The 16,225-nt window shown below is 46.6% G+C and overlaps 1 protein-coding gene across 1 annotated transcript in view; it reads left to right on the top strand.

The window, feature by feature from the left end:
* Nucleotides 1–16,225, top strand: part of grin3bb (glutamate receptor, ionotropic, N-methyl-D-aspartate 3Bb) — a 36,063-nt gene that overhangs the window by 16,707 nt on the left and 3,131 nt on the right. Inside the window, 6 exon segments of the mRNA XM_054603197.1 lie at nt 8,145–8,791; nt 11,092–12,184; nt 13,720–13,865; nt 14,083–14,099; nt 14,154–14,246; nt 14,918–15,069. Of these exon segments, the coding sequence (XP_054459172.1) occupies nt 8,145–8,791; nt 11,092–12,184; nt 13,720–13,865; nt 14,083–14,099; nt 14,154–14,246; nt 14,918–15,069 (2,148 nt within the window).

Below are 16,225 nucleotides of genomic sequence, written 5' to 3'. Positions count from 1 at the left end.
GTATACATATATATATATATATATATATATATATATTATTTTGAGTTATGAGCTCATTTAGTCCTGAAGAGGTAAACTTTGTCCAGACCTTTAATGAGGATCTTTATGATCTGGTTGAGATGAAAGCTGTTTGCTGTGATTGGAGACACAAACCTCTGAGCTGTCATCTCCATGGTGTCCACTGAGTTTTGAACAGTGTATTATGGGATGTCTGACAGCTGGACAACTTCCAAATATGAAATCCAGCAGTCAGCTAATCCTGCTTTCTCTAAGAACAGAAACACTAACAGTTTTCAGAGCGTGTTGGTGATGAAGAGAAAACTCACAGCTATGGTGGCCCTGAGGGTCAAAACACAACATTTCACAAAACGTGTGAGTGTGTTTTAACCTTCAGGGCCACCGTACGTATCTGCAGACTGGTTCCAATGTGTTTGCTGCAGTAATGAGAGCTTATTACAATATTTAAAGAGCGTGCAGCCAGCGATCCTCTCTCTGCTCAGTTAGCAGCTCACGGTTCTCCTTTGAACCGTGATCATCATTCCTGCAGCTGCAGAGGAAACGCATTATTTAATATCTCTCATACAGATTTATTAAACCAGGACACAGAACTCAGGTTCTGTGTCATGAGCAGCTCACAGTCGGGTTCTCTCAGTAACGGAACCTGAAGAACCAGGAGTTCGGACTAAGTGGATCCACTGAGATGATAACAGCAGTCGGGTTCTCTCAATAACGGAACCTGAAGAACCAGGAGTTCGGACTAAGTGGATCCACTGAGATGATAACAGCAGTCGGGTTCTCTCAGTAAAGGAGAACCTGAAGAACCAGAAGTGTGGACTAAGTTGATCCACTCAGATGATAACAGCAGTTGGGTTCTCTCAGTAAAGGAGAACCTGAAGAACCAGAAGTGTGGACTAAGTGGATCCACTCAGATGATAACAGCTCACACAAACAAACTAGACTTCTAATGCATAAACAGAGAGTACTGCAGACGACCTCACTTCCTGTCCTCAGAAGTGTCCTCTGTCCCTTTAAGAGAGCGCTGGTTTCCTCTGACGACCTGCTTCTGTCTCCATGGTAACCAGGCAGCTGATCCATACATCTGGTTGCTCCAGATCACTGACAATGACATCATAGCAGTTTAGTTACTTCTGTTGAGTAAAGATTTCCAGAGGAACCTTCTTGAAAATCAAGAATTGAATATTAAAGCTTCATTTGAGCTGCAGTGGATTATTTAATGAAAAGTGTAACTGAACTCATCTTCCCTCCGTAGAGTGACCTTTGACCTGATGAGTTCTTCCTCTGGAAACACCTCGACCCTCGTCATGTGACATATTCTGATAGTAAGCAACAAGAATACAAACATCAGTATTTGGCGAACGGGCTGGATGTCATCTCCACCTGATGTCAACAACAACAACAACAACAGAGCTGTGTTCAGTAGACGTTCATGCTGATATGTCCACTGAAATATATTCCTGGTTAGTGAAAGAGACGGAGATCTTTTCATCTCTTCTTCTTTTTATGTTTTATTCATATTTATTGGACTTCTTTGATCTCGTTTCTCTCTTTTTGGTTTCATTGATTCAGCGACAAACAGAAACTTTACTTTTTAACAATGTATTTGTTCAGAGAAGTAGTTTCAGTTTTCAGGACATTTTTTATGATAAATCTTTGAGTTTGTCGGTTTCCCTGTTGGTGAAGTGTTGATCTGAAGCTGCTGCTGGTGATGTGACTTCTGACCTCTGCTGTTGAGTGGTGAGTACAGAGAAGAATCTGAAACTAGAATCTATTCAAGAGTAGAAACAAGGAGGAGATGGAGACTGAGCAGAGGGAGCTGAGGAGGAGGAGAAAGGAGGAGGATGAGTAATGAGGAGGAAGAGGATGAGGAGGAGTAAAATCAGCTACAGGAGTCTGGAAGGTCTTTATAACTGTCTCTGCCTTCCAGGAACCAGACTCCAACCTATGGGGGACCAGAGGAGGGGGGGGTCAAGAACTTATTCTTCATCAGATTTTTTTAAATATATATATATATATATAGCATATTTCTTTTCTCTCTGGGCAGCATTTTCCGACTCAAATAAAGGACTGGGTGTTCCTCACCTTCATTGATCTGGGCTAGCACCGCGCCCAAACCCACCTCCGAGGCATCTGCCTGGACCACAAACTCCCGGCTGAAGTCGGACCTTCTGCACACGAGGCAAGTGACTTTCCCAGTCTGGACTCTGAATCACCACATCATCCAAATAGGCAGATGCATACTCTTTGTGGGGTTTAAGTACCTGATCCATCAAGCATTGAAATGTGGCGGGAGCTCCAAACGGCATCATCCGGTACTGCCACAGACCTCCAGGGGTGGCAAAGGCCGTCTTCTCCTTTGACCCTGCAGACAAGGGAACCTGCCAGTACCCCTCCGTTAGGTCAAGAGTAGTTATGAAACGAGCATTGCCCAGACTCTCAATAAGCTCATCGACGCGAGGCATGGGGTATGCATCAAATTCCGACACTTCATTTACTTTTCTGAAATCATTACAGAAGCGTACCGTGTTGTCTGGCTTGTCTGGCCGGTTCTTTTGCCTCTCAAGGGGGAAGGCAAGTAAACAATGTCTCTCGATCATACCATTTCTTTAAGAGGTTAATATGGTAAATTTGCTCACCTTTACGCCTCCCGGGTTGCCGTATTTTGTAATTGACGTCCCCTACTTTTTCAATTACTTCATAAGGTCCCTGCCAAGTAGCCAAGAACTTACATTCCACCGTGGGGACCAGAACTAGGACTCTGTCTCCTGGTTTGAATTCTCTGGGTTGGGCTCCTCAGTTATAAGCAGCACTCTGATCTCTCTGGGCTTTCTCCAGGTGCTCCTTCACAATGGGGACCACCGCTGCCATCCTGTCTCGCATCGCCCCTACATGTTCGATCATGGTCCGGTGTGGACAGGGTTGCTCCTCCCAAGTCTCCTTGGCTATGTCTAAAAGACCCCTGGGTTTGTGGGAATACAACAGGTCAAAGGGTGAGAAACCAGTGGAAGACTGAGGAACTTCTCTTACCGCAAACAGAAGGTAGGGGAGAAGCTGGTCCCAATTTCTTCCATCTTTGTCGATGGCCTTCCTCAGCATGGCTTTGAGAGTCTTGTTAAACCTCTCCACTAACCCATCCGTCTGGGGGCGGTACACCGAGGTTCTCACCTGTTTTACCTGCAGCAGCGAGCACAACTCCTAGGTGACCCTGGACATAAAGGGGCTCCCTTGGTCCGTAAGGATCTCTTTTGGAATCCCTACGCGGCTGCTGAAGAGGAACAGTTCTTTGGCTATTTCTTTGGCATTCGCCTTTCTTAAGGGGACAGCTTCCAGGTACTGGGTGGCATAATCTAATATGACCAAGATGAACTGATGTCCTCGAGCACTCTTGGGGAGGGGACCCACAATATCCATCCCCACCCTTTCGAATGGGGTTTCTACGATGGGCAAAGGGACAAGGGGGTTCCGATACGTCGGTTTGGGGGCTGTTATCTGGCAATCTGGGAAACTGCGGCAGTAGTTCTCTACCTGCTTGTGAACTCCTGGCCAAAAGAACCTTTGTAATACCCTTTCCTTTGTTTTCTCTACCCCCAAGTGAGCTCCTAGCAAGTGGGTGTGGGCTAGCTGCAGAATTGTAGAGCGATGAGGTTGGGGAACGAGGAGTTGCTCCACGACTTTATCATTAGCTTTCACTACCTGATATAATAGGCCATTTTTTACTGCAAAGTGAGGGTAGGAAGGAGTTAACCTGGTTCCCACCAAAGTGCCCTCTAGCACCTGGACATTTCTTAAGGCATTACTTAGGGTGTGGTCCTGCAACTGCACTGTTCCATACTGACCTCTAAGAGGTGGCCTTTCCAGAGAGCCAACACCGTCATTTCCACTTAGTCCAGGTTGAGGTTCAGGGTCCACCGGGGTCGATGTTGCTAATCTTTGGTGACTTATTACTTTTTTGGCCTCATAAGGCAGCACTCTTAGGTACCGGTCCATAACTAGTGTCTCTATAATGTTTTTCCATAGATTTTCTATTGGATTCAAATCAGGTGATTGGCTGGGCCATTCTAGCAGCTTTATTTTCTTTCTCTGAAACCAACTGAGAGTTTCCTTGGCTGTGTGTTTGGGATCATTGTCTTGCTGAAATGTCCACCCTCGTTTCATCTTCATCATCCTGCTAGATGGCAGCAGATTTTTATCAAGAATGCTACATTTTTCCATTTATCCTTCCTTCAATTATATGAAGTTTGCCAGTGCCGTATGCTGAAAAACAGCCCCACACCATGATGTTCCCACCTCCAAACTTCACTGTTGGTATGGTGTTTTTGGGGTGATGTGCAGTGCCATTTGACCTCCAAACATGGTGTGTATTATGGCATCCAAAGAGTTCAATGTTGGTGTCATCTGACCAGACTATATTCTCCCAGTATTTCACAGGCTTGTCTAAATGTTGTGCAGCAAACTTTAAACAAGCTTCAACATGCTTTTTCTTCAGCAATGGAGTCTTGCGTGGTGAGCATACATACAGGCCACGGCGGTTGATGCATTACTTATTGTTTTCTTTGAAATAATTGTACCTGCTAATTCCAGGTCTTTCTGAAGCTCTCCACAAGTGGTCCTTGGCTCTTGGACAACTCTTCTGATAATTCGTTTCACTCCTCTGTCAGAAATCTTGCGAGGAGCACCTGGTCGTGGCCGGTTTATGGTGAAATGATGTTCTTTCCGGATTATGGCCCCAACAGTGCTCACTGGAACATTCAGAAGTTTTTAAGATTGAGAAGGTCTTGAGAGAGCTCTTTGCTTTTACCAATCATGGGATGTTTCTTGTGTGACACCTTGGTAATGAGACACCTTTTTATAGGCCATCAGTTGGGACTGAACCAGCTGATATTAATTTGCACTGACAAGGGGCAGGACTGCTTTCTAATTACTGATAGAGTTCAGCTGGTGTCTTGGCTTTCCATGCCTTTCTGCACCTCCCTTTCTTCATGTGTTCAATACTTTTTCCCTGTGTCATTCCATTTTATTACACATAACTTAATTTCTGAAGTTATTTGTTTTGTTTTCTTTGTATGTATGGATTACTTGGGTTGTTATGGACATCTGGTGAAAATGTAATGTCAATAGCACCTTTAGAAATATATTTACTGAGAAGAATGGTGACGTGTTCAATACTTATTTTACCCGCTGTATATATGTATATATACATGTATATATACATGTATATATATATACATATAGCCAAGACAGGGTCAAACAGCTTCGTACACATGACAGGACAACTTCATCAGATCAAAGCCCCCTGTGATCTACTCAGCAGGAACCAAAGAGCTAGTGGAGGTTCAAACCCTCTCCTCTGGTACCAGTGGACATCCAGGGACACTGACATGGTGGAGGACATGGTGGAGGACCTGTTGGAGGACATGGTGGAGGACATAGTGGAGGACATGGTGGAGGACATGATGTAGGACATAGTGGAGGACATAGTGGAGGGCATAGTGGAGGGCATAGTGGAGGACATAGTGGAGGACATAGTGGAGGGCATAGTGGAGGGCATAGTGGAGGACATGGTGGAGGGCATAGTGGAGGGCATAGTGGAGGACATGGTGGAGGGCATAGTGGAGGGCATAGTGGAGGGCATAGTGGAGGGCATAGTGGAGGGCATAGTGGAGGACATGGTGGAGGGCATAGTGGAGGGCATAGTGGAGGGCATAGTGGAGGACATAGTGGAGGACATGGTGGAGGGCATAGTGGAGGGCATAGTGGAGGACATAGTGGAGGACATAGTGGAGGACATAGTGGAGGACAGGGGGGACATAGTGGAGGACATGGTGGAGGACAGGGGGAGGGGAAGGGACACTGAGATGGTGAGATCTTACAGGTACCGAGGTGTTCACCTGAACTATAAAGTGGACATGAGGGACAACACAAAGGGGCGGAGCAGTCTGCTGAGGAGGACCAGGTCTCTTGGAGGAGAACCAGGTCTCTTGGAGGAGAACCAGGTCTCTAGGAGGAGGACCTTTATCGACTCAACACACTGGTGAAGAAGAGCAGCTGTCACTGGGATGCTCACTGGTTACAGTGGAAGTGGTGGGAGAAAGGAGAACGTAGGGGAGAGAACATGACTCCTCCCCTGACGGTGTTAAGAGGAGATGGAGCACATGACTCCTCCCCTGACAGTGTTAAGAGGAGATGGAGAACATGACTCCTCCCCTGACAGTGTTAAGAGGAGAACATGACTCCTCCCCTGACGGTGTTAAGAGGAGATGGAGAACATGACTCCTCCCCCTGACGGTGTTAAGAGGAGATGGAGAACATGACTCCTCCCCCTGACAGTGTTAAGAGGAGATGGAGAACATGACTCCTCCCCCTGACGGTGTTAAGAGGAGATGGAGAACATGACTCCTCCCCCTGACAGTGTTAAGAGGAGATGGAGAACATGACTCCTCCCCCTGACGGTGTTAAGAGGAGATGGAGAACATGACTCCTCCCCCTGACAGTGTTAAGAGGAGATGGAGAACATGACTCCTCCCCCTGACGGTGTTAAGAGGAGATGGAGAACATGACTCCTCCCCCTGACGGTGTTAAGAGGAGATGGAGCAGGTCTTTGCTTCCTGCTGCTGTCAGACTTCACAACCAGGAGACGGGACATCAAACACCGGATCACTAATGATCATCCTTCAGCGAGTGAAGGAGGTGAGGAAAGGATTCAAGGAGTGAGGAGCTGAGGAAAGGATTGAGGAGGTGAGGAAAGGATTCAAGGAGTGAGGAGGTGAGGAAAGGATTCAAGGAGTGAGGAGGTGAGGAAAGGATTCAAGGAGTGAGGAGGTGAGGAAAGGATTAAATAACAAGTGAAGGAGGTGAGGAAAGGGTTCAAGGAGTGAGGAGGTGAGGAAAGGGTTCAAGGAGTGAGGATTCAGGTCAGAACTCGAGGAAACCTGAAGAGTATTGTTTGTGAACATGAATCCAATCATCAACAGGAAGTGACCCGCTGACTCTGAGGATTATTGTTATTGGGTTTGTCATGTTCTACATTTTAGACATGAGCTCTGCTTCACTCAGGGATTTCCTACATTTCCCAGGATGCCTCAGGGTTTACCTGGAGGGCTGCTGGTTTTATTTTCACCTCAGGAAACACAAACTGTTTATTAATAAAAGTTATTGATCTGTAACACCGGTCATCATTAGTCCTCTTCATCCTCCTCTTCATCCTCCTCTTCATCATCCTCCTCATCCTCCTCATCCTCCTCCTCATCCTCCTCCTCATCCTCCTCTTCATCCTCCTCATCCTCCTCTTCATCCTCCTCTTCATCCTCCTCTTCATCCTCCTCCTCATCCTCCTCTTCATCCTCCTCATCCTCCTCTTCATCCTCCTCATCCTCCTCGTCATCCTCCTCCTCATCCTCCTCTTCATCCACCTCATCCTCCTCTTCATCCTCCTCTTCATCCTCCTCATCCTCCTCTTCATCCTCCTCCTCATCCTCCTCTTCATCCTCCTCATCCTCCTCTTCATCCTCCTCCTCATCCTCCTCGTCATCCTCCTCCTCATCCTCCTCTTCATCCACCTCATCCTCCTCTTCATCCTCCACCTCATCCTCCTCTTCATCCTCCTCCTCATCCTCCTCTTCATCCTCTTCATCCTCCTCTTCATCCTCTTCATCCTCCTCTTCATCCTCCTCATCCTCCTCATCCTCCTCTTCATCATCCTCCTTCTCTGATGGATGTCTGTTGGTTCTGTTAGTTCTCTGATGGATCTCTGTTGGTTCTCTGATGGATCTCTATTGGTTCTCTGATGGATCTCTATTGGTTCTCTGATGGATCTCTGTTGGTTCTCTGATGGATCTCTGTTGGTTCTCTGATGGATCTCTATTGGTTCTCTGATGGATCTCTATTGGTTCTCTGATGGATCTCTGTTGGTTCTCTGATGTGTAGCTGATGGCTATTTAATGGTTATTTGATGGTTCTCTCTTGGTTTGTCTAACGTTGCTCTCCAGAACTAGTTTTGTCCTCCAGACACCAGAGAGGATCACATGTTCTGTGATATCTGATTGATGATAGCTGATTATGTGTTCTGACATGTTGTTGTTGTTCTCCTTCTGGTTCTGTTCCTGATTCCAACTCCTGGTCCTGCATAGAACCGGTTCCACCTACAGATGGCGATGGGGGTTCCAGAGTCCGGTCTGTCCGACCTGCTGCTGACGGTTCTGAAGCGATCTGGTTGGAGGGAGGGTACCGTGGTTCTGTGTCGAGGCTGGGAGGAGGCTCGGGGTCTCCTGCGGCTGCTGGACAGCGGGAGTTGGAGCGGTGCATCATGGGACGGTGGGGGCGGAGTCACCTGGCATGTGCGTGCCCTGCTGAACCTGACGCAGTCAGCACATGACGACACTCAGATCCACGACTTCCTTTCACGACACTTCCGACAGAACCAACCCTCGCCTGCGTCGGTGCTGCTGTTCGGAGCGGACCCCCAGTGCGCGGCGGCGGTGCTGCGCAGCGCACAGGACCTGGGCCTGACCTTACCCATGGTGCACTGGGTGCTGGGCCAGCCCATCAGCCCCGACGCACTGCACGCCATCGGGCTGCCTCTCGGCCTGCTGGCCTACGGAGAGGTGGAAAGGAAACCGCTCGACTTCTACGTCAGCGATGCCCTGCAGCTCGTCACCAGGGCCATCGCCGCGGCAACCTTGGTGAGACCAGACCTGGCTCTGATCCCGAACATGGTGAACTGCTACGACAAACCCCACAAACACGAGGTGCCATCCTCCGGACAGTACCTGTCCAGGTAAAAACACAACCACAGCAAAGTATCGCCTGTTATTTATTTATTTATGAAGATCAAATATCTTCCCGACCTCAATGTGTCTAAACACAGAACTCATTAGTGTTTATGTGCCACACAGTCTCCAAACAGCAGTAGATTCATAACCAGTGTTCATCAATGACAGTGAAATATTAGCATGTATTCCTCATTTTAGTCCGAATGAGTTCTGCTCTTTGAATGTTCATGCAGACAGTTGTGTGTTATCAGTGAAGTGGAGGAAAAGGGTAGGAGTTAAGGCTGTAGCACCCGAGAGAGGAAGGAGGAAACACACACACATCTTCATATTCATAAATAAAATCTGTGTCTTTCCTCTTATTTTCTCTGTGTGTTTAAATATATATATCTATCTACCGGCAACATGCCGAGGTGTCCTTGAGCGAGACACCTAACCCCAAGTTGCTCCCCGGGCGCTTCATTGCAGCCCACTGCTCCTCCGGGATGGTTAAATGCAGAGAAATAATTTCCCCATTGTGGGACTAATAAAGGATTGATTATTATTATTATTATATAGATAGATATAGATATATGGATGTTTATATACATATCAGACATCAGTAAATAAATCAGTAAATATAGAGGAACACTGCGATACACTGACAAACACTGCGACAAGCAGCAAAGTCATTACATTACATTACATTACAGTCATTTAGCAGACGCTTTTCTCCAAAGCGACTTACAGTCAGTAGTATGTTACATATCATTCACCCATTCACACACTGATGACAGGCTACCATCAAGGTGCCACCATCAGACTCTAACTAACATTCATGCAACATCCAGTCCACACCGATGGCCTTCAGGAGCAACTTGGGGTTAAGTCAGTTTTGTCTGAGAGTCTGACAGCAGCAGGAGAGAAGACAAGCTGCAGGTTTGAGGGGGATTAAAGGTTTAACTGCTGCGTTCAGTTTAGTGACAGAAAAGATCAAAAGCATTCACAGGAAATGAAATTACACTCAGACTGAGAGATAAAAACCTCAGAGGACGGATTATCAGCTGCAGTAGGAGAACAGAACAAAAGAAATGAAAGAGAAACAGGAAGTGAGGGTATGAATATGAAGTCAGACTCACAATAGTGAACCATCAACATGTGAACCTGAAATCGTCTTCAGACTTCACAGTTATCAATAAATAAAAGGACTTCACTTCAGGTTCTCATCTTTGTGGTGTTGAGCTTTTGTCATGAAGCTAGCACCAAAACAAAATCAACAGGAAACATCCTCTGAGGACCACGATGGTCACAGCACATTTCAAAACAATCCGTTGAATGGGACTTGAGAAGAGTTCTTAGGGGTGAAACACTCTCCTGGTTCGAGCAGAACTTTCCTATTCTGTATTCACTTCTCATATTTTTCTTTAAAGACTTTTCTTTGAAGTCAGGTTTACACAACAAGGGGCGGAGCTTACTCTGGTCAGTGTGTTCAAACCGCTGCAGCGGAGAAGAGGCGTTCCGGTCAAAGCTCAAACGATAGATTCATGTGAGGAAGGTTAGTCTCCTCTGCTTCCTGTAACGACAGGAAACTCTCGTGGATGACATCACTATCAGACAGGTTCATGTTCTGACCAGACGTTTGAATTATTTCTCTCTTTTTTTCCAAATCCGTGTTTTTTTTGTTCAGCTCAACTGCTCTGTGACTGAGATTAAAGGAGATCTAAACATTGTTAGTGGTTGTGCGGCTATCAGTTCTAATCTTAGATTTTAAATATGGAAATTTAAATTTGTCACTAATTAGCTTCAGGTATACATCTGAATACTGAGGGGAGATAGCTCTCATAAACCCACATTGTTTTTTCCAACATCAACAGCAAATCTTGCTTCTTTTCTTTTGTGGTTGTGTTTCTGCTGCTTTGTTTTATTGTGCAAACAAATACATTTATCTAATAAATATGAATCTGATATTAAAAACGACTAAACAGCCTACATTTTAAACCACTGCTTCCTGTGCAGTCTTAGCAGAGGAATCTAAAGAGAATAAGTTAGTACAAGAACAAGCTTCAACCGGGGGGGGACTGTTATTTTGATCAACAAAATATTATTTTACTGTATATCAAGTTGGTTCTCTAGGTTGTGAAATCTTAGAAACTGGATATCTGGAAACCACCAGAGAACAGATCAAACCTAATGATGATTCAAAGGTCATGAATATTGCATCGATCGACCAATGAACTGACTTCACAGCTGTGAGGCCCCACCCACATCTCGTGTGTGTATTAGCTGCTGTGTTTTGTTTTCTGTCTTTTTTTGTTTTTCTGTCCTGCAGGTTCTTGTCCAACACGTCTTTCTCCGGTCTCACGGGTCCAATCCAAGTCCACCAGAACAGGTCTCAGATCCTCACCTCGCAGCGTTTCCACATCTGGAGCTTGCGACGGGATGCGCTGGGTCAGCCCACCTGGGTGACGGTGGGCAGTTGGGAGGGAGGCCAGCTGCAGGTGGAGGACCAGGGAGTCTGGCAGGGACCCAAACCCCGCCACAGGACAGAGGGGATGAGCGGGAGGACCAGGGGCCGCTGGAGGCCAGGGATGCCGGTGGTGGGGAGTCGAGTTCGGGTGGTGACTCTGGTGGAACATCCCTTTGTTTTCACGCGGGATGTCGACGACGAAGGCAGCTGCCCGGCCGGACAGTACTGCCTGGACGCCAGCACCAACAGCTCGGAAACTTTGGAGAGATTCTTCAGGGAGGTGGCCGGGGGCAACAGCAGCTTCCTGCCTGCAGAGCACAGCAAGTGTTGCTACGGATACTGCATCGACCTGCTGGAGAAACTGGGCGAGGACCTGGGCTTCGAGTTCGACCTTTACATCGTCGGGGACGGGAAGTACGGAGCGTGGAAGGGGGGGCGCTGGACCGGGCTGGTGGGAGATCTTCTGAACGGCCTGGCAGACATGGCCGTAACCTCCTTCAGTATTAACTCGGCTCGGAGCCGGGTGATCGACTTCACCTCGCCCTTCTTCTCTACCAGCCTGGGCATCCTGGTGCGCAGTAAGGACACCGCGGCCCCCATCGGAGCCTTCATGTGGCCCCTGCACTGGTCTATGTGGGTTGGTATCTTCCTGGCACTGCACATCACTGCTCTCTTTCTCACGCTGTACGAGTGGAAGAGTCCATACGGCATGACACCTCACGGACGCAACAGGATGAGAGTGTTTTCGTACTCGTCTGCTCTCAACCTGTGCTACGCTATCCTGTTCGGACGCACCGTCTCCTCCAAGACGCCGAAGTGTTGGACGGGTCGGTTTCTGATGAACCTGTGGGCCATCTTCTGCCTGCTGGTGCTTTCCAGCTACACAGCCAATCTTGCAGCCGTGATGGTGGGGGAGAAGACGTTTGAGGAGGTGTCAGGAATCCACGACGCAAAGGTGAGACAAACAAAGCCTTCAAAGTCATTTTAAAAGCTTTTTCTTGTAATTCAACATGTGTCTGTTATCCAGCAAATCTGAGAAGAACCACACTTTGTAATTTAAAAAAACAATCCTAACTATAAACCTGAACCTGAAGTTGTGCTTTTATCTCCGTACGCGTTGTCTCTCCTTGGTCTGACGTTAGTTGAGTGGTGAGAAGCTCATCATACAAAGTATGAAGCAGACATCCTGCGACTGGTGAGAAAACTATGAAAGAAGACCTTTTATCTTTTTTTCTGCGTTATCATCAAAGTTAGTTCTTTTTAACTCCCCCACCTTTTTCTGAAGAAACCCTCAAGTGACGTTTTAACTCATTTACTAAGCTAACAAATATGATCTATAACACTGTAGCATCTGGTTCTGGTCCACGGCCCGGTTCCTGGGACGGCTGCTCCAGAACACCAGGATTATCTCATAATTCATTATTCAGTGTTGAAAATGGAACAGAAATCATAAGCATACTGATAAAAGTGTGTTGACTTCAGTCTTTGCTGCTGAGCCGTTACTCGTTAATCGTTTACTTTCTGTTTCCTGTCCTGAAATAATTACAGATTTAATCTGCTCTTTGGATCACCTGCTTCGTCCTAATTACACTTTTAATTCAGCGGCTGATTGAAGCATGAAACACGTTTGTGAGTGTTTATATAAGAGAGAGTGTGTGTGTGTGCGTGTGTGTGTGTGTGTGTGTGTGTGTGTGTGTGTGTGTGTGTGTGTGTGTGTGTGTGTGTGTGTGTGTGTGTGTGTGATTAGCTTTTTATTATTAATGTTCAGACCGCAGCTTCCAAGAAAAACACTGGGTCAGTGTCTGAATATATAATATAGTATAATGTATTATAATATATATATATATAGTATATATATATAAACGGCTCAAATCAAAGTCGTCAACGACCTCCTCCTCTCCTCAGATGACCACTCCCTCAACATTCTCATACTACTGGACCTCAGCGCAGCGTTTGACACCATCAACCACTCCATCCTCCTCCCCCGTCCTGAGTCCTCCCTCCACATCACTGCACAGCCCTCTCCTGGTTCACATCATACGTCTCTGACCTTCAACAGTTCATTCACATCAATAAGTTAAACTCCGACACAGACACAGTCTCTCAAGGTGTCCCCCAAGGTTCAGTTCTCGGTCCCCTCCTCTTAATCCTCTACATGCTCCTCCTTGGTAACATCATATGCAACCAGGGTCTCCACTTCCACTGCTATGCTGATGACACCCAGCTCTACATCTCCACCTACTCCATCCCCCCACCACCCTCTCCACCACCACCAACCGCCTCACAGATATAAAGACCTGGAGGCAAGCCAACTTTCTCAAACTCAACAGCGACAATTCTGAAATCCTCATCATCGGACCCTCCTCTGTCTAAGCACTGATCCTGGGGGACAGGGACTCCTCCATCCTCCTAGTTTCTGTAGTCAACTATAAAGTGTGTAAATCTCTCTGCTTAACTCTGTCTCCTTTCTCTTCTTCGTTGGTGTGTCAGCTGCATCATCCGTCTCAGGGTTTTCGTTTTGGTACGGTGAGGGAGAGCAGTGCGGAGGATTACATGAAGAAGAGTTTTCCAGAGATGCATGAGTACATGAGGCGCTTCAACGAGCCCACGACACCTGAGGGGGTCGCCACTCTCAAGTAAGAAACACGGGGAACGATATGGTTACCATAGTAACCATGTAGTTTTATGTGAAGGACATAGTTACCATAGTAACCATGTTTCTCTGTGTTGAAGGACATAGTTACCATAGTAACCATGTCGCTCTGTGTTGAAGGACATAGTTACCATAGTAACCGTGTCGCTCTGTGTTGAAGGACATAGTTACCATAGTAACCATGTCGCTCTGTGTTGAAGGACAGATAACCCCCTGTGTTGAAGGACATAGTTACCATAGTAACCGTGTCGCTCTGTGTTGAAGGACATAGTTACCATCATGGACAAAGCGTTGCTTGATTACGAGGTTTCCATCGACGCCGACTGTAAACTGGCGACAGTGGGGAAACCGTTCGCTATCGAAGGTGAGTCGTGGTTTTTATTGTGTGTTTGTGTTTGAACCGGACTTGTATCTTTGTGAGGATCTAGTTACAGAGGTTCATGTGTTTTGTCCTCAAACTGTGAGGCAAAAACATGTCTTCCTCTGCCTACTGGGTTTTCCTCCGTTCACTTCCTCTCAGTTCCATCAGCTTTTTATTATAACATGTTTCATAAGGTTTCATCATCAACCACATCTCGACCAATCAGACGAGGAGAACAGTCTCCCTGCAGGACTCTCTGACAGTTTAAAGGTTTATTCAGAGCGTGTTCCTCCTGAGAGACTCTGCTGAGAGAACCCTGTAGAATAGTAAACATAGAACGTTTACACACTCTGTATGAACAGTGTTCAGAGAACTACGTCCACGTTCTATCTAGTTCTGTTTGAAGCTGGTCCCCGATGTCACCGTGGAACATTCCTCCACCGAGGACTGACCAGATCCGGCTTCACTGTGACCTTTGTCCTGGAGGAGCTCCGGAGGGAGGAGGAGAGCTCTGATCCCGGCAGCAGCAGCAGCTCTTCTTCTTCTTCTTCTTCTTCTTCTTCTTCTTCTTCTTCTTCTTCTTCTTCTTCTTCTTCTTCTTCTTCTTTATTGTTTATGCTTTTTGTTCAGGTTATGGTATCGGCATGTTGTTTACTCTATTATTTTTTGTTCAGGTTATGGTATCGGTCTGCCTCAGAACTCCCCACTGACCTCCAACATCTCAGAATTCATCAGCAGATATAAATCAGAAGGCTACATGGATCTGATGCACGACAAGTGGTACAAAGTGGTTCCCTGTGGGAACCGAGTGTTCGCCGTCACCGAGGTCAGTCTACCATGAGGACAGTCTACATTAGGACAGTCTACCATGAGGACAGTCTAACATTAGGACAGTCTACCATTCGGACAGTATACCATTCGGACAGTCTACCATTAGGACAGTCTACCATGAGGACAGTCTACATTAGGACAGTCTACCATGAGGACAGTATACCATTAGGACAGTCTACCATGAGGACAGTATACCATTAGGACAGTCTACCATGAGGACAGTCTACCATGAGGACAGTATACCATTAGGACAGTCTATCATTAGGACAGTCTACCATGAGGACAGTCTACCATGAGGTCAGTCTACCATGAGGACAGTATACCATTAGGACAGTCTACCATGAGGACAGTCTACATTAGGACACTCTACCATGAGGACAATATACCATTAGGGCAGTCTACCATTAGGACAGTCTACCATTAGGACAGTCTACCATGAGGACAGTCTACCATGAGGTCAGACTACCATGAGGACAGTCTACCATTAGGACAGTCTACCATGAGGACAGTCTACCATGAGGTCAGTCTACCATGAGGACAGTCTACATTAGGACAGGACAGTCTACATTAGGACAGTCTACCATGAGGTCAGTCTAACATTAGGACAGTCTACATTAGGACAGTCTACCATTAGGACAGTCTACCATGAGGACAGTATACATTAGGACAGTCTACCATTAGGACAGTCTACATTAGGACAGTCTACCATTAGGACAGTCTACCATGAGGACAGTCTACATTAGGACAGTCTACCATTAGGACAGTCTACCATTAGGACAGTCTACCATGAGGTCAGTCTACCATGAGGACAGTCTACCATGAGGACAGTCTACATTAGGACAGTCTACCATGAGGACAGTCTACATTAGGACAGTCTACCATGAGGACAGTCTACCATTAGGACAGTCAGTCTACCATAGGACAGTCTCAGTCTACCATGAGGACAGTCTACCATTAGGACAGTCTACATTAGGACAGTCTACCATGAGGACAGTCTACATTAGGACAGTCTACCATGAGGACAGTCTACCATTAGGACAGTCTACCATTAGGACAGTCTACCATTAGGACAGTCTACCATTAGGACAGTCTACCATTAGGACAGTCTACATTAGGACAGTCTACCATGAGGACAGTCTAACATTAGGACA

The sequence above is a fragment of the Anoplopoma fimbria genome, chromosome 8 (genome assembly GCF_027596085.1).
Source record: "Anoplopoma fimbria isolate UVic2021 breed Golden Eagle Sablefish chromosome 8, Afim_UVic_2022, whole genome shotgun sequence".
Classification (NCBI taxonomy): domain Eukaryota; kingdom Metazoa; phylum Chordata; class Actinopteri; order Perciformes; family Anoplopomatidae; genus Anoplopoma; species Anoplopoma fimbria.
This window is presented reverse-complemented; position numbering and strand designations above follow the sequence as displayed.